General features: G+C 29.1%; 1 protein-coding gene across 1 annotated transcript in view; it reads left to right on the top strand.

Annotated features, from left to right (window-relative positions):
• The window catches only part of LOC107438262 (nose resistant to fluoxetine protein 6), a 25,210-nt gene extending 5,605 nt beyond the window's left edge, over positions 1–19,605 (top strand). The window contains exons 4-14 of the mRNA XM_043051539.2: positions 431–513; positions 614–793; positions 3,951–4,047; positions 4,829–4,921; positions 6,899–7,064; positions 8,140–8,219; positions 10,756–10,878; positions 12,239–12,359; positions 13,292–13,466; positions 15,908–16,050; positions 18,299–19,605. Coding sequence (XP_042907473.2) covers positions 431–513; positions 614–793; positions 3,951–4,047; positions 4,829–4,921; positions 6,899–7,064; positions 8,140–8,219; positions 10,756–10,878; positions 12,239–12,359; positions 13,292–13,466; positions 15,908–16,050; positions 18,299–18,457 — 1,420 coding nt within the window. The 3' untranslated portion in view covers positions 18,458–19,605. The remainder of the gene's footprint in view (positions 1–430; positions 514–613; positions 794–3,950; positions 4,048–4,828; positions 4,922–6,898; positions 7,065–8,139; positions 8,220–10,755; positions 10,879–12,238; positions 12,360–13,291; positions 13,467–15,907; positions 16,051–18,298) is intronic.
• Positions 19,606–19,817: the final 212 nt, after the last annotated feature.

Here is a 19,817-nt window from a genome sequence, read left to right as displayed (position 1 = left end):
ACCCAGATAGCCTATAAATCTAAAAAAATGCTCTAAAAGACAAAAAATGTCCAAAAAATGCAAAAAAAGCAAAAAAATGCAAATGTCATCAAAATCCGGGCCTTAGTAATAAAAAATGAAAGTTAACACATTATTTGTTACTACGTATTATTTTCGAGTCATTTTTGTATTACATTTTATGGGTCATTTGTTTAAATAACGTGCAATAAAAGCGGGAAGTTTGTTAAAATTGCTTGAGGAACGGATATAGTGAAGTCCAGGTTATAATGAGCCCAAATTTCGGTTTCTTGAAGGTTCACTATAGCGAGATTTGACTGAATTAAAAAAAAGTTTCAAATTCTATACAATGTACCACTTGATTTTAAATATCATAAAAGTTGCAAAGAATCGTGAGCTGCTATAGTTGAATACTAATAAAGTTTCCTTTCAGTTGTTTTTTTATAGTTGTTGCTTGTTTGTGTATTCTGGGAACAGTAGCTGATAATATTACGATTCATCAAAATTTAGAAAGTTGTAAGTTTTTGGCAATTTTTTTTTTGTATTGTTGTATGAGTAGTTTTTTTTTTATACCATTGGTTTCGAGCATCTTATCAAAACAAATTTTATTTCATAGATGTGGCGGTCAGATTTTTGAAAGCTTTTTCAATCTATAGAAATACTGAGGAATTGCTAGGTCATGCTCCTGATGCCAGAACTTTGGGATGTTTTCACGGAATCAGATTTCTATCTGCCACTTGGATAATTCTGGGTCATACTTATTTTATTGCTGATAAGTGGCAGTATTTAGAGCATCGTAAGTTATATTTAAAATTGTTTTTTTTTTCTTCACGATTTTTACTTGGTATTGTTATTTACAAGCACTGCTTAAGATTTCCTTTATAAATTATTTTTTAAAATTGAACGTGAATATATAAATTAAGAAATTGTGTTGTAGAGCTCGTCATGTCCATGTCTTGACCTCTTCTCAGTTGTGTGGGAAGAGTTGTTATCTACTATGTCAACCTTCATCTCAGAAAAGTCATCCCACCATAGAATCGAGTTAGCATGTCTTAGATACTAGTGAACTGGAATTACATTTTTGTTGTGAAGATACACTACAGTTGTATAGGAATGTAATACGATATTTTTCCCTTTATTAATATTTTTAGTATTTACTTATCAAAAATATAATTTTTAAAATTCCCACCATGTTTTCTTTTAGAACTATGTTCAATGTAGTTTTCAGATCCATATATTTTCCTTACTTGAAATTTTTAATCTATTTGAAAATCGAGATAGAAAGTTAGTAACGTACTTCCTTCTCCTATGACTCCCCATACGCTAATGGAAATGGTGAAAGTGTGCGAAGTGTTGCAATAGGGAGAGAGTTCGGCACTACGCCACCTGTAGCCCTTCCGATCGCCGAGTGAATTATCAGTTTTAAAAAAATGCTCCAATTCGATGATTTGTAAAATCACCCAAAATTTATTGGAGTCAAAAATGAACAGTTGGTTGGTTCTTAATTGCTCAAAACTACTTAATAATTGAAAGCTACTTATTTCCACCAAGTTTTAGAAATATTTTCAGGAATCATCAACAAAGGATTCTGCTCACTGAAAAACCATAAAACAATATTTTCAAAATAACCACCCTTTGCAGCAACAATAGTTTACTAGGAGAAAAAAAATAAACAGACACTTGTGCAAATATTTCAGTTTGAATGATCAGAATACATTGTTTTATTGTCAGCAGAGTCATCTGTTAACTATCTTTGAAACGAGTTACAAGATTTCTAAGCAGAATTCTGAGGCCTATCACTTTTCTGGAAACATTTTTCAAATCAACAGACCTATTTTGGACATCCAATACTTTATTATATTAGGATACTAAAATATTCTTCAAATATTTAAATATCTGTGAATAGTATAGTTTTTTTTTACCTACAATATAATCTTGTACTAGTTTTTTCAAATTTTTTTTAAAGAAAATCAAATGTGACATAATATTTATAAATTACATTAGTGTTTCATGTTATATTAATGACAAGAAAGGGTAAATCAAGTCAATTTTTGTTCCTGGTATAATGAAATATGTTCTTTTACACTACTTGGTGTAAATGAGTTATCATAGTTGATCAGACAGTCCAATGCTGATGATTTCTCCATAACGACTTCCGATTTATCTTTGAACTCTTTTCACTCATTTCAGGAAAATCAGACTCCACTGAGTTAGCCCATATCAACCGCGACCTTCCCCGCTTTCTTGTTCCAGTGGGTTTAAAAAACAGTATCTTTTTTTATTGTATTGCCATCAGTCATTCGAATCACGCGGGTCATCCAATTCATTCCAATTTATTTTTATGCATTTAATAATATCGCATTATTTAAAAGTTTTGAGTTGCAGCTGTCACCTCAAAAAAAAAAAAAAAAANAAAAAAAAAAAAAAAAAAAAAAAAAAAAAAAAAAAAATTGGTAGCAGCTAATTTAAGCGTCGTAGATTAGCTGCCACCACTTTTTTATTTTCAGTAACATTAACACTTATAATAACAGTAAGATGTGCTATGCATAAGAGTCGGTATAGTTATTTTCATGATACAATAAAAATAATAATCATTAATTTAGAATGCATTCATATACTAATTCCTAAAATAAAATTAGTTTCATAATTAATTACGCGCACAACATAGAGAGAATTGTAGGATGAATTCAAGCTAAGCATAGTGATACAGAAACAAATCGAAATTAAATATTATAAAATTATTTAATACAATTGACCGATTAATGTAAATCATTTTATTTGGAGAACATAATTGAACAATTATGTAAATCTTCTATGAGAACATTCTTATAACAAATTCATAAATATTGTTTATGCATCTGAGCTTGGTGTGAGCTTTTTCATTATTGTTTGGATTTAACTACATTTTTGAAAGAATGATCTATTCGGTATTAAAGTGAAATGGAGTATTCATTCAACTAATTTTCAGAAATTTTCTACACTGAATTCAGATAGATATTTCATCACAGTTTTTACAGTGCAACGTTTTAGTCACAAAGGATTGTGTTCGATTCTAAAGGGCTACTACTGCATCTATTGATTCAGCTAAATCATTTTACTGATATATATTTATTGTTACAAGATATACAATATGTATTTGTGGGAAGTGTTTTTATCGACAATGTCAACCTTCATCTATGAAAAGGTACCACACTATAGTATCGAGTTAACATGTCTTATATACTAGTGAGTTGGAATTATATTTTTGTAGTCTTAGATACACTACAGTACTCCCCCATCAGAATTTTATCTGTGATAGAATTCGTTGAATGGGATACCATTAGTTTATTCATTACTGTTTTGTGAGAAGTCGGGAGAGCTGTATTAAGATCACCTTACTTTTGAGTGCAGATTGTGAGAGCTGTATTAAATTCACTGTCTTTCCTGTGCTGCCTTTAGAAATCGAGTGTATACGTTGTATGTGATAGAGACTGAGAAGCATCAGCGTGATTGTTGCAATCACAAGTCAACTGTGAACCATCCATCGAAGTGGTGTTACAGTTAAGATAGGCATGTTCATTTCGAAGTGGGAGTTTTTGGTCAAGGTAGGCATGTTCACATCACGCCCAATGGTCATCAATGTGGGAAGTGTTATTATCGACAACATTCATTTAAAAAAACGCATCCCACCATAGAATCGAGTTAACATGCCTTAAATATTAGTAAATTGGAATTAAATTTTTTTAGTGGTAGAAACACTTCCTATTGATTGTCTAATAATGCAAAAGAAATGCTTCAGATATCGCTTTTCAGACAAAATTTGCATAACTTGGTAAATGTTAGAATTTTTGTTAAATTTTTAATGTATCTTTTTTTAATTTTCTTCTCTTTATTTACTTAACTGAGTTATTAATAATATTATTGCATCATAGCAAACTCAAAATATCCCTTAATTGTGTTGTATATCTTTTCAGGAAACTTAAAGAGATTTACAGAAATATTTAATCATAATTTACCGGTAGCTGTCATTGAAAACTTCACCATACCTGTGGGATCCTTCTTTTTTATGAGGTATGGTTCACTAGGTAGTTAAATCTACTTTGATGCACTTATATATAAGTCTCATTTTTACTTTTCATTCAATTGATTACATTCATTATATACATCATAATACATTTTTACTTGTTTTGACTAAACCTGTATATAAATCTTAATTAAATTTTTATTTTTTTAAACTCTGTACCTTAAAACTTATTCCAATGTTACATATGTTGTTTTGATGCACCCTATACATAAATCTTAATTATATTTTTAATTTTGAATCACTGTACCGAACCATACATAAAATATAACTTATTTCAACGGCACTTTACCTGTTTTGATACGCCTTGTATATATTAGTCATATTTTTACTTTTTAAATATTATACCATACAACTTATATGCATTTAATTCCGATGGCTTTTTACTTGTTTTGATACGCCGTGTATATAAATCTCATTACATTTTTACTTTTTAAACATTGTACCATACAACTTATAATATGCAACTAATTCCGATGGCTTTTTACTTGTTTTGATATAAATCTCATAGCATTTTCACTTTTTAAGCATTGTACCACACAACTTATAATATGCAACTAATTTCGATTGCATTTTATTTGGTTTGATATAACCTGTATATAAATTTTAATCATATTTTTACCTTTCAAACGTTGTATGATGTAACTTACAATATGTAATTAATTTCTTTCTCTTTTTACTTGTTTTGATACAGCATGTATGTAAATCTTAATTACATTTTTGCTGTTTAAACGTTGTAACATACAGCTTATATTACAAAATTTATTTCAGTGGTTTTTTACTTGTTTATACTATATGGAGAAAATTGGAAAAGAATGATGGGAATTTGAATTTGATTATGTTTCTTGTACGTAAATATTTGAGGTCAGTATTCTTCTCTTTTGACATTAATCTNAACATGAAAAAAATCGGTATTTACTTTGAGAACATTCTTAAAAAAGTTTATAACAAAATTAATAAACTTACTAAAAATAATAACTATTTAAATTGGAATATTAAAAATAGCATTCAGGTTTTAAATACACTAAAAACTTTAAAAAATGTAGATTCAATTCACTGTTTTGATTTCGAAAACCTCTATACTTCCCTTCCAACTAATAAAATTCATGATGACCTTCTTCAAATTCATAGCATGTTTAATCTCAGTGATATTATTAATGAAGATAACTGGAACTTTCTAGTACATATTAACCTTAACAACAATTATATTCTTTTCAATGACCACCTTTTTCAACAAATTAATGGTATTCCCATGGGAAATAATTTTAGTACTAACATCTGCAATATTTTTCTTTTTCTACAAGAATATAGATTTGTAAAATCACATGTTAATCTTCCAATTGATTCTCTCTTTCTCAGATTCATTGATGATCTATTAGTTATTAATTTTAATGATTTCGATATTCTGGCAAAACATATTTATCCAAATGAATTAATTCTTAATAAAACAAATAATAGTAGTTCTTCAGCATTTTTTTAGATTTGAAACTTAATATTAATGCAGATAAAAATATTACATTTAAACTTTTTGACAAAAGAAATGATTTTAAATTTCCAGTTAAAAAATGCATTGATTTTAACTCTAACTTAGCCAATGGCATTACTCTCGAGGCTGAAGTTCGGTTCCTTTACTCGGTCATTCAATTGACAACACTTCAGAAATGATTAAGAGACGATCGGGATAAAAATCGGATTTTTTTTTTAAATTCCCTATTGCGCAATTGCAAAGTAGTGCACTATGAAATGTTAATTCATACATACTTAAGTTTTAAACATAAAACCAAGACGGCAGATGTAAATAATAAAGTGTGAGAAAATATCTAATTTTGAATAATTAAGAACAAGATCTAGAAAAAGAAATAACATAAAAAGTTTAGTTTAAGAATTTTATGTTAGACATGTATATATGTACATATAATTCTGACCACAGTAAAATTTTAAAAGCTAAAAAGAATTTTAAAAAGTTGCTCCTTAAGAACAAATTTCCATTAATAAAACAATATATTACATTTTAGTTTGGCAGGATAATTGATTCTAAAATCAATAAATTGTATTGAATACAATATCACATAGCAGTAAAATTAAAAAAAGCTACCAATTTCAACTCGAATAATATAAAAATTAAAATCTTGCACTGATTAATAATAATTATACTTATTAATAAGGCATGAAAACAATTATGAATACTATTGTTAGAGTCTTTGTAGACTTTTTATGATGCATAAATACTTATTTTGTAGACTTCTTAGTTTTTTTTCCAATGTAATGAACTGTTTTTTACCTTAAATTTCTGGAAGAGTGAATGAGAGTTTTGGTCTGTGAAAAACCATCATACAATGAATGTTATTTATAGGTTCTTTTTTATTAAAAAAATATAAGTTAATTAAAACCACTTAATTGAACAGTTAATTTAAAGTTTTTTCAAACAAATGTTTTTTTATAGTTTTTCAAATAAAAAGTATTTCTAATTTCCAAATTTTTATTTATTTAAATTAAAAAAGATATATTATTTGAATTATTTGAATTAAAAAGATATATTATTTGAATTATTTGAATTAAAAAGAGATATTATTTGAATTAAAAAGAGATAATGTTCATAGAGAGATAAAAAAAATGCTGAAAAAGAGAGTGTTTTAAAATGAAACGAATTTAATAATAGCAATTTACCTAAAATTATTTATTGTTATTATAACTTTTTTTTTAAATATTTGTTGAAGCACCCTTTTTTCTTTCAAACTATAAATTTTTTGAATAATTTTTCAAATTTTTTGAAGAGTGAGTTTTTAAGAATTCACCATAAATGTGAACTACATAAATACTTAATTCTCTTTTCGATTTTAGATTGACTCCAGCTCTTGGACTGATAATATTGATGGTCTTTGCTTTGCCCCTTATAGACGCTGGACCTCTATGGTATTCCATTTTAAATACAGAAGTTCACGCATGCGAAACATTTTGGTGGACAAATATTTTGTACGTAAACAACTTGTGGGAATCTAAGAGTACAGTAAGTTTTATTATTTTAAGTGGGCATTGGAACTTTCAAATAGTTTTTCAATTACAGTCAAACCCCGCTATAATGAACCTTTAATAGACCGAAATTCCGGTTCACTATATCCGCACCACAAGCCATTTTGACTCATTTTTCCTAATTGTTCCCTTTTATGACACATTATTTAAATAAACGACCCATGAAAAAGAAATACAAAAATGATTAAGAAACAATATGTAGTCGCAAAAAATGTGTTAGCTTTTATTTTTTATTACTCTTTCATCGTCTCGCGTACAAAAAATTTAGTGATGAGAAACTGAGATAGAAGAAGCAAACAAGAAAAAATGCTTATGGCTACATTCCACGCAATAGGAGGTTTTAAAAATCGGTGTATCTATTTTGCGTAGAAATTTCAAAATTACAAAAAAATGAAGAAATCTATTCATTTTTGTGTGAACTCTATCAATCATGTTTCCAATTTTCTTAATCTGCAAAATTTCATAAAAAATATTTGAAAGTGAATGCAAAATTTTGTTAACATGTCATTCAAAATGTCCCTTTCAGAACAATGTGTTTTAAATAACTTTATTTTTAGTACATTTTTACACAAATAAGATCAATAACACTACACAACTACTTTCTATATAACTACTGTAACTACTGTCACAAATAAGATCCATAACACTTGTTACACAAAATGATTTCGATATTAACAATTTAAAATGCAAAATTTATTAAACCAGAGCATTTTTTTTATAAAATTTTATTTTTTCTGTCTTTGTAAACATATGGATACTTCTGAAATCATTTTAAATAATAAAGCGCTTAATTTTATTTGTGAGCAAATTTTTAAAATATTAAAATAATTTCTTTCATTCGTAGAGTGAGGTGTATTTTTAATTAGAAGGAATTAAAAATGTTTTTATTTAATAAATTTGTGATTTTCTTAATACATTTTTTTGAAAGGTATTTTGGTTAAGTATAGCTGATAGTCAGAAACTTTGGCTTATATAGTATGAAATGAAAAATAAATAAATAAATCCAATGCAAATTTTCTTCTGGGAAAATTTAATTGATTGTGCTTTCCTAGTGTGTATTCCATACTTGGTACTTGGCAGCATTAATGCAGTTTCATCTCATAGGAGTCGTCGTTTTACTGATTTGTTATAGGTAAGAAATTTATGTTAACTAATAGAAATATTTTATTTTTACATTTAATTTCATTTTTTATTTTTCTGATTTTTTGATCTTGAATCTGATTTTTTATTTTTTTTGTAAAGGAAAAAATATCGATAGTTGTTTGTTTTAAAGCACTACTGTTTTTTTTAAAATCTTTTGGCACAAAACACAAATTTTTAAAAAAAATTATATATGCAGTATTTCGATACGGTTTTATCGGAAATCCCCGTTATTTTTTCTTCGTTTTTTCGGCAACAAATGTGATTTGGTCGAACGTGATAATGAATTGTGATTCGGTTGAATACCGAATTTTCGGGGCCAAATAGCAACACTGGAACCAAAGTTTCAGTATTACGAATAATAACTTCTGGAAAAACGTAATCATAAAACAATGCTAAAAAATAAGGCCTATTAGAAACGCTTTTGAAAATGCCGCGCTATCGTAAAAACTAATATGTAAAAAACAGAGAAAATAAAAATCGATTTTAATTTTCGGAAGAAAATAAAATCGATTCTTAATAAAATAAAATCGATTCGAGATAAAATCGACCTTCCCAGATTTCCCATTACCAGAAAAAGTAAAGAAAAAATAATTAAGTCTAACAGAAATGCTCTTAAAATTGCTGCTTTGTAATAAAAATGTCAATAAAAAGAGAATATTTTTTAAAGGAAAAAAAAGCTAGATAGATATAAAAAGAGAAAACGTTTTTAATTTTTTAAATGAAAATCTTATGTTGAAAATTTAAATTTAAATTTTTCCCATTGCCATTTTTTCAGAAGAGAAAGTATTGCCATGAAAAAAAGTTTATTAGTAACATTCATTAAACAAATGCTGTGTCATAATAAAAATGCCTAGAAGAAAAAAGAAACGTCAATTGAAAAGAAAAGCAAAAAAAAAAAAAAAAAACAAATTGTCCTTTATTCCTAAAACAAAACTTTAACACTGAAAATCACAGTTTTCTGTGTTACCGGTCATCTATATTTCAGTACAGGGAAAAAGTGACAATAAATTAATAGTATGAGGCGTTCTGCTCATGATGCTACGTTATATGAAGCGCTAAGTAAAAATGCTACGTTATAATAAAACAGCAAAAATGAAGAAAAAAAATCCTTCTCAATTTTTTGAGCTAAAAGTTTTGAAAAAATGATGAAATTGACTTGTATGAATATAAATTAAAAAAAAAAAAAAAGCAGACGTGCAAAAACTAGTGGTTCAGTGTAAAGTAATCTAGTCTCAATTCTTCAAATTTCGTTTTACCACTTGTCTTCTAGAAGGTAAAATTCCAAGCCATGTGCAAAAAACATAAATTTTAAAATTTAACAATTTTTTGTAAAAACTATTTCGTATAATAAAAACAATACTATAATATAATTAAAAATATGATTTTATATTATTCTTTATCATGTTTATACAAAAAAAAAACCACTTTGCTGAATATTTAGCCGATTATTTCACCAACTGAATTTTTGGCAAAAAGTACTTGTTACATCATTAATTTAAATGCAATGTTATTGCAACCTGAGAAATTTACAAAGTGGTGCAAAACGTGAATTTTTAAACTGCTCGTTATTTGTAATTTTGATTTCAATTTTTTTGTTGCACAAGTGCTCTTTTACGGTGAAAAAAGGAAAACGTTCACTTAACAAAAAGAATCTAACAATCAATAAAAAAACCATACTAAAATACAATGAATTTTATTTTAAACTTATCAATTTCGTTTTTATTTTAGACTTTTGTTTAAACCTTATAAATTTTCTTCCATCAAAATATTTGATTTAAATTTATATTACTTAATACCTGGGTGTACTAAATTTTTTTCTACTTTCATCGCAGTTTTCTTTAATTAGAACTTATTTTTAAAATGAATTTTTATTTTGCGTGATATGATAAAAAAAAAGTTTCTTTTCACCAATGTTTATTTATTTATTTTGATAAATCTATTTTTGATATAAGTGGAAATTTTTTAAAAAATATTAGTTTCTTTCATTTTTGAATGAATTCTGATAATTGAACGCCTTTAATTTTCTGAAAATTAACTACTAAGTTTATTGATGAAAAAAATTAGAACCCTAATGTTTAAATAGATGTTACTACATTTACTGTCAACCTATCTAAATACATGTGCGGCCCTTCATGAGTCAACCTGCTGTACAAGGGGCCCTTGACTCAAAAAGGTTGTGCACCCCTAGACTGTTGCTACGCTGCATACCACAAACGAATAATAAAAAAAAAATTTAAAATAATAACACATAGAAACAATAGATCATTGTTTACCTTATTCGATTCCTGAGTATGACGAAGTACGTTACTATGTAAACGTCACCATTGTACGTTACCTTGTATACATCTCTTTTGTATGTTACCCTGCATATGTCAAAGATCGCATTTTAGAACAACTTTAAAGTGTTATTTATTCCATTTTAAACCCGATTCTCAAGGAATAGGTAAAAACAATAGGCATAATATTGTTTGAAATCTAGTTTTTCTTCTATCTTGTTATTTCTTTATTCAATGCTTTAATTATAGGTGGAAAGTTATGGGAACATTTGTAGGACTTATCATACCTGTTGGCAGTTGCATATTGACTTCTTTTATTGCTGCCTGGCACAATTTCCCTATGCCTGCACTAGGATACGTGAAAGATATGGAGTATGTTTCATTTTATTATCGTACCTCTTTTTTCAAAAGGAAATAATCATGGGTTTTAAACTTTCAACAACGTTATACATAATCTTGCCGTGAAGAATCACCTACGCTTTAGAATGGACACAATTCTTAAAAATTAACAAAATTATTAAATTTTTCAAAAAAAATTACTTATTTGGCAAGATATTTCCCGCAGCAGATTTCTCATTATTTTTCTTTGCAAATTTTTAAGAGCCTAATGCATGCATCATTGAAGTAGCTTTGTAAATATTTATTTAACCGTCGTTGAACCGTCCACCCAATTTTTGGTTTTCTATTCCTAATGTTCAACTCCGTGGCCTAGTAACATTGAACCCATCCAGAAGACAGGCAAACTCCTGGATAAGTACACCCAGAGATAGGGTTTATTATGGTTACATGGAGGACTTTGTGACTCTACAGATTTAACGTGCACCAGTGACTATTTACTTAACGGGGAGTTTTCGGCCGGCGAGGATCGAACCCACGACCTCTTAGACATGGGCCCAGTTCCGTGCCCACTAGGATATCCCGGCCTTGTAAATATTTAATAATTAGAACACATTCATTTTCCTAAAATTATCGAAAAATAATAAACCCATTTTATCATTATGCGCCATTTTCATAATCAGCACTAGGAGAGCACTGAAAAGAGAGGCAAAACTCGGTTTGTACTGCCAAATAGTGATGAATAACTGTTAAAAGCTCACAACTAATATAAAAATAGCCTATAATTCACTAAAAAACCGACTTCTATCGGCTTCAAAGAACAATCAAATTCGTCCATGAACCAGTTCAGTAACTTTTTATTTCATGTGATCTTACAGTTCCTGGCCAAATTATTACACGCCCAATGAAATTCTATGTAAAATCTTAATTACCAGGTGGTACTATACAGATTTATTGTTTTAACAGCTTTATTGTTTTATGTTTATAACCGTTTGCACTTGTTTACGTCCGTGTATCAATGGTTTAAATTAGACGATATATAATATAAATTCGACGATAGGATAAATTGGATGATATATTTTATAAATGTAGAATAGAAGTGTAGAATGTATTATATTAGTATATTTAAATAATTATATCAAATTATTTGACGCACTGTAGTGTTTCAATAATGACATGTTTTGCACGAGTTTATAGGCAATACTTTTATATTTAAACATACATGTAATGGGTTTTTATTCGGGAGATTTTTTATATTCTTCCTATTTATTTTTAACGTATTACATTACAGTGTTAACCCATTGATACACGAACGTAAACCGGTTTCAGTCACATTGACTATTAACATTGACTATTGCTGTATAAGTATCACCTGTATTTTTTTTTCCTTCACCAGATTTGCTGATGATTATCTCAAAAAATTGTATATAAAACCATTCAACCACATCGCAACTTACTTCATCGGAATGCTCACAGCTCATCTTGTTTTAAAATACAAGGACAAGAAATTGGAAACTGTAAGTTATTCTTACTTCAATTGCATTTAATCTATTTGTAAAATATATGTTTACACACATCCGTTTGTATGAGAAAAAATTCGTAATTTCAACATCAATTGCCAGTGGGCAAACAACGAAAATTCGTCATTTGTATATGACAGTCAATAATTTGTCAAAATGTTTGGTTAATGATGGTACAAATAATGCCAGAGGTTTCAATTGCATAGATTAAGCTTCTAGAAATATTGAAGTAACATCAGTATTAGGCAGGTGTGTTTTAAGAAAATCATGCAATGTTAAGATAGAAATTATATTATTGTTTAAAATTAAGAAACCACTCATTAATAGGACAAAAAAGTAATTTATTTATATTGAGTTTAAAAATATTTGGGTATGTAATAAAAAACAAAATCAACAAAAAAGTTGTGATCTCCTTATTACGATTACTGGTTACCCATTGTTCAAATGCTTTTTCTTTCTGGATTGACTCCGTTAAACATTTCAAATCATGGGTTGCATAAACTGTCTCCATGGATGTTTGTCGTACGAATTGATTTTCATATCCTGCCTATGTACGTATTTCAAGACGTCACAAAATACTTTCCCTTCTTCATTATTCATATTTACATTAAAATCACCGTCAAGTCAGTCATTATACGTTAATAGTAAAAAGAATATAAAAATACTTTATAATATCATTATGTAAATACATTAAAAATGCCTGCTGATGAAAAGAAAAATAGCAGCAGTCGCCATGGTAACGCATGCGCACTGTTTACTATTACTGTTGAGCACAGTTGAAAAGTGTGTAGACGCCATTAAATCAAAACCAAGACCCATTCTGCCAATGGGCAAAAAAAATTCTACATTTTATTAGCAAAGATAAGTTTGAGAGAATACCATTTATCGGCTACAAAGTATTTTAAAACTTGTACTGTTCTTCCTTACAGCACTATCAAATACTTGGATGGATTTTAGCAGTTGTTCGTTCATTGTCTTCTATTTATGGACTGTATGGGCCATCAGAATCCCTTTTTGTCCGATCATTTTACATAGGATTTCACCGTGTTGGCTGGGCGTCTGCCGTTGGCTGGGTAGCTTACTCGTGCATAGCTGGAAATGGAGGTAAAAACTTATGCAGTAATGCAGTGCGTTTTATGCAAATAAAGCCACTTTGATTTTGTGCCGAAATTGACACGTGTGTTTCTAGGTAGTTATCTTATGGTATATCCGGAAATTTTTAAAATACATGTTAGGAAGAAAAGCTAAGGGACAGCTTATATAATGTAAAAAGCATGGCTTAATCATTAAATTGACTGAAACTTTTTAATTTACAGCTATAAAACAAAATCTAATTATTCTTTTCTAAATACGTTTATTTTTGAATGGAAAAAAATTAAGATTACTTTCAACAGCTATCTAAATAAATAATCTATCTAAATATATTATAATCTTATCTAAATACATAATAATAATCTTATCTAAATAATCGTAGTAATAACTGTTAAAAACTGAACATATACAAGCTATGTTTTATGTTAATTAGTAGGAACTGCAAAGAGCAGTAGTGCTAATATAAAATATCCTTAATAGAGTTCCTATTTTTCTGAATTGAGTTCATTCAGACAAGGTTTCATTAGTAAGCTGTATTTAATCAGATCCAGTTTGTGTCGAGAAGAAAGTTATTGGAAGTGATAAAACTTTTTGGCAAAAAGTCAAAAATAAAACATTTGCTTTTTGGTACATACAATCAATTTCTGGCTAATTATTTTACAGCTTTAACCATATATAGTTCGTTCGTCTGGAGTTGGTACTTGGCTCCACCACCTTGTACGAAGTCCGCCTCCTCATTCCAGCGAGTAAGAGGAACAACGTCTCCGCTCTTGAAATTGACGCAACTCTTAGTGCTCGCCAAACACTAACAGTGAATTCTTTTTCAGTCACTTACTTCGCTTTATCATGTGCTATTATACCTTTCTTTACTCTAGCTAGTTAAATATATTGCCTCAAAATATCTCAAAAAGGACAAACTATTCACTCAGAAGAGGGAAATATCATATGATTTATGAAATATTTAAAAAATGCGCATAAAGATTGAAAAATAAATATTTTTGTCATGCGATCGCCAAAGAGCAAAATTGTTCAAGATCGTTTACATCCTTTTCCCAAAAATAGCGAAATAGTATCGTCGGATACCACGTGATAAAGGCAAGTGCCAACTCATGGTGAACGAGTTATACTCGTATAATGTAAAATATTCCTTTGTGCAAGTCTCTATCTAATGCAAATGGGAGATAGAGTAACTTATGGTCTTAAAAAAAAGGTTTTTCTCGTAAAGAATCATAGAAAAAACCCTTGTTTTATGAATTGATGCACCAAGAACAGTGTATCTGGTATATGGATTGTCCATTTATTGCTAAAGATAAAAAAAAAATATTTAGAAGATTTGTTACTACTTCCCTGTGCTCCTTTAAAAAAAAAGAAAAATATTTACCAGGTGACCGAAAAATGTTTGATAATTAAATAAATAAATAAATTTAACAATAAAATTTAAAAAAAAATCAAATCAAATAAATAAAAGAAATTGTGATCGCGGAAAGGCAATCACAGGTTACTCATTGGCAAAATGGTTGATGTGTAATTTTTTTTTAACTTTTAACCTTCTTTATTTGTGATATTCATCTGAATTGGTATTGAAAACGATCTAGTTTGAACTGTACGTTAGAATTTCTGATTCTTAATTAAAACAATAAAAACAAAAATATCGTTCGAATGATGAAATTCTCTTTTATCAAGAACTCAAGAAGTATTTATGGGAACTCTCTCTGGTCCCATAACTCAAAAATAAACTTACCAACTAAATGCATAACAAAATAAAAGTGAAAAAAAAGAATTCTAAAAAAGTTATCAAACAGCAGCTGTCGCCATAGCGACGCATGCGCACTGCTTACTATTCCTCTTGAACACAGTTGAAAAGTTTGATGACGTCTAAATAAGGTGCGAACGCCATCAAACCCAAAACAACACCCATTTTGCCAATGGGTTAAAAAAAAAAAAAGCTGTAGATGATAGAAAAATTCCCCTTTTTCCCGGTGTTGCTAAACCAAAGAATTTATACACACTAAATTTGCTAACAGATTACATTGGTAGATGAGAAAAAAACTATCAAATTGCCACCATTAGCAGCAACAATATGGTAAATTTTGAGAACAATGTTTGTAATTACCCAAGCAAATTTCTCAGAGTGGATGGCTTAAGTCGCTCAAAACATTTTTCGATGGCAGTGCTATTTGTTGAAGAAACTCATAATTAATTTTGATACTTGTTTTATAGTGAAGTATATCTGTCATTTTCCTTTAATTGACATTTTAAATTGTACACCAGGTAAGATACAGTATAATATATGACTAATTGACAAATTTAAGTAAACCTTAAATAGATTTTTTACTTAAGAAGTCGATGGAACTGACTAATCAATTAAATAGCCTGTGATTTGTTTTAACTCAGGAATTTAAAAAAAATAAAATAATACATTTTAGAAGTTTTTGTACGATCTTATTTTTCAGGCATAATAAACAGATTCTTATCATGGAAAGCATTCATTCCTTTGGGTCATTTGAGTTTCTTAGCATATCTGATTCATCCACTAGTTATGATTTACAGAAATGCCTCACTGAGGGAACGGGTGTATTATGGACAAACGGAATTAGTAAGTGCTTATTAATATATATATATATATACGTGCAGTGGGAACTTTATTTAACGAAGTCGCTAAATCCTGACAATAAGTTCGTTATGTGAAAAATTCGTAAAATAGAAATCACCATTTGAAGTACTTAAAAAACACAAAACAGGTTTTAAATTCATTAACGCTAGATATAATTAAAATAGCAATTGATACACCTTTATCTTGTAAACTAGTATCTACTGTTTATTTTACAAATCTTAACCATAAAAGAAATCTGCATGGAAAGCTGGAAATAGAGCAAAACATTATCTAATACATGCTGCATACATTTTCAACTAAAAAAAGCTAAATTAATGTATAAATTTAATGATAGCTGCAGTTATTATAAAAGAAATTTTAAACATTAATTACCGCATGCGTTTTTAAGTTTAATTGCTACTGATAAAATCCGTTTATTTTGTCTGAGTTTTTCGTTTGAAATGCAAACAAAAAGAGAAAGGGATTTTATTGCTTCTCTAAAAGTTAAGCGGCTTCAAAAATTATTTCAAGGTCGTTAAGAAGTTCATTTATTATTTCAAATTATTTCAAATGCGTTAAGNTAACGCTATATATAATTAAAATAGCAATTGATACACCTTTATCTTGTAAACTAGTATCTACTGTTTATTTTACAAATCTTAACCATAAAAGAAATCTGCATGGAAAGCTGGAATGGAGCAAAACATTATCTAATACATGCTGCATACATTTTCAACTAAAAAAAGTTAACTTAATGTATAATGTAAATTATAGCTGCAGTTATTATTATAAGAGAAATTTTAAACATTGATTACCACATGCGTTTTTGAGTTTAATTGCTACTAATAAAATCCGTTCATTTTGTCTGAGTTTTTCGTTTGAAATGCAAACAAAAAGAGAAAGGGATTTTATTGCTTCTCTAAAAGTTAAGCGGCTTCAAAAATTATTTCAAGGTCGCTTCCCCCATAAAATGCGTTAAGAAGTTTGAAATGTTCTGAAATATTTTGGGAAATCGGATCTCAAAGAAAAGTTCGCTAAACAGANTCCCTCTCGGTCTCTCTCTCTCTCTCTCTCTCTCTCTCTCTCTCTCTATATATATATATATATATGACCCAGTGGATACTATGGGTAAGTCACAGCGGTGGAGTAGCGGTCGCTCACTTCATGCAACCACAAACCCCTTTATTGGGTGGGTTACATTCACATAATCACTCAAAAGAGAGCCTTCCAATGAGTTGAAAAAGGTTCGAATCCCAGCGATACCTTCTTCTTCTTCTTCTCATTGGCACGACAGCCCAGGATGGGCATTGGCCTTCTCATCAAGCCTATGCCAAGACATTCTTCCCTTAGCCAAGGTTCTCCAGTTAGTTATCTTTAAAATTTGAAGGTCCTTTTCAAGGCAGTCTAAAAATCTTAGGTTTGGTCGTCCTCTTTTTCTTGTACCTGTTGGCCTGGCACAGAAAACTTTTTTGGTTGTCCTGCTATCCTCCATTCTTATAATGTGGCCTGCCCATTTAATCCTTTGAATTTTGATAAATTAGCGATACCTGGTCGATACGAATTCCTCATCCGGCTTGCGCCAACCACAGTGCTGACGTAAAATATCGTCAGTGGTAGACAGATTATGGGTTCGAGTCCCCTCCCCGTCGGCCTAACCGTGGGAGGTTTTCCTCTCCGTGTAACGCAAAAACGAGTTAGTTCCATCGAAAAAGTCCTCCACGAAGGCAAATTTCTGCCACTACTTGATCCAGGAGTTCTCTTGTCTTCTGGATTGGGTTCAAAATGACAAGGCTACGGAGTTAAACATTAGTAGTCGTAAACCCCAAAAAATGAATCGGCTGTTACGTGACGGTTATAAAATCAAACAGAAGAAAGGACGTAGAACACAGAAGAGAGAGAGAAAAAGTTACATCCATGGCTACGGTGGGATTTGAACCCACAACTACTGGCCCCGTGCAGTAACAACTAGACCAGTGATCGGCATGTTTCTTAATAGCCAAGTTTCCATTTTATTTTCAAACCGTTTACAACTCTGTTTAATTCTCTTCATTCATTTCTGGTCAGTCTTGAATGAGAGAACCTTTTTTCGAACACTCGAAACATGACGAATTTTTCAGTCTTTATACTTTTGGAACAAAATGAAGTTTTAACATTATCTTTAAAAAATGCAATGAAAAATGACAAATATTTCTTATTTAAATTGTAATTGCTTTAAGAAAATTGTATTTTTATTGACTAATTTATGTTACAGGTTTTCAAGTATTTGGTATACACACTAGTTAGTTTCTTTTTGGCCTTCATTGGATATATCACTGTAGAAAAGCCATTCGCCACCCTTGAAAGATTGATGTCTAAGACAGATTCATCAGAAACAACAAAAAATGCTTACAAATATAAGTTATTACGTTAAAAATACTCTATATTTTGTTTCATCAATACATTAAATTAATTCTTAGACAATCGTTTACTGGAACTATAGTTAGGAGCATTTTGGTAAATTCGTAACCAAACTACAATTTCTTCAGTATTTCTTAACCTCATATGTGACAATATTGTTTCTTGTGAAATAGATGATATTAATTATATCATTTGGATTTTATTTAAATTTTTATGTTGTTCATCTGAATCTTAAACACTTAATTTAAGAATTTCTCGAAGCACTTACGCAAATAAAAACAAAATCCATAGTATTACCTTGCGCTAGAATAACACATGTAATAATTTTGTATTTAAGATTTGCGTGAACATTTTAATATATGGCTAAACCAAATACTTGTTACACCCTTATAAATTAGTACAGCTTAAGGAAACTGCTCTTAGAATTTAATTATAGATAGGTAACAAAATTATTTTTTCAATTTTTTAAAAAAAATAAATTTTGAAATTTATGTTTTAAGTTTACTTAACTATCTTTGAAGAGGTTAAAATTTTACGATAATAACCTGACTTTGCAAAACTAGGAAAAATTAGTAATCTATTGGATGAATGTTATTTACAGTTAATCAAAAATAGACTTTTAAGACACTGAAAAATAACCTGGTTTTGCGAAACTAGCAAACACTGGTAGACTATTGGATGAATGTTATTTACGGTTAATCAAAAATAGACTTTAACCGCTTCCCTAAATTATCCCAAGTTGACTCTGGTATGTTCCAGCTATTTATTATTCCGAGAAAACTAGAGAGTAGCAGAATTTGTCAGTATGTTTTGTTTTATCATGTTTTTACTTGGCCGAGAAAAATTAATGAATAATATTGCTGAAATATGTATATATTGGAAGCTAATAATATTTATGATATATTGTTAATATATGAATAATATTGGAAGCAAATAATATTGCTGAATTTGCATGAAGAAAAAAAAGTTTTAAAAAAATGGCATATCATTTTAGTGGCATTTGGAAAGTATCACTTTTTGTTGTCTTTTGTTTTAGAAACCATCATACAAAGACTTACATGTTACTTTTTTCTGTTGCCCAGACTCCTCGGGATAGTAAATTGATGGTAAATTAAATGTTTTTACAAATAAAAAAAAAAAATTCGAAATTTCAACTTGAAACTTGTGTATTACGTTTTGTTTTAGTTCCTAGTATTTATTAATAAAATAAAAAAAATATGTTGATTTTTTCCCAAACAAATAAGATACTCAAAAATAACCTGGCTTCTAAAAACTAATTGTAAAAATTGGATGAATGTTATTTACGTTTATTAAAAAATAGACTTTAAAACAACCTGAAATGACTGAAAAATAACCCAATTTCATAAAACTAG

Source organism: Parasteatoda tepidariorum, chromosome 2, assembly GCF_043381705.1.
Source record: "Parasteatoda tepidariorum isolate YZ-2023 chromosome 2, CAS_Ptep_4.0, whole genome shotgun sequence".
Taxonomy (NCBI): Eukaryota; Metazoa; Arthropoda; class Arachnida; order Araneae; family Theridiidae; genus Parasteatoda; species Parasteatoda tepidariorum.
The sequence above is the reverse complement of the archived record's forward strand: the minus strand, read 5'-3'. Positions and strand labels throughout refer to the sequence as shown.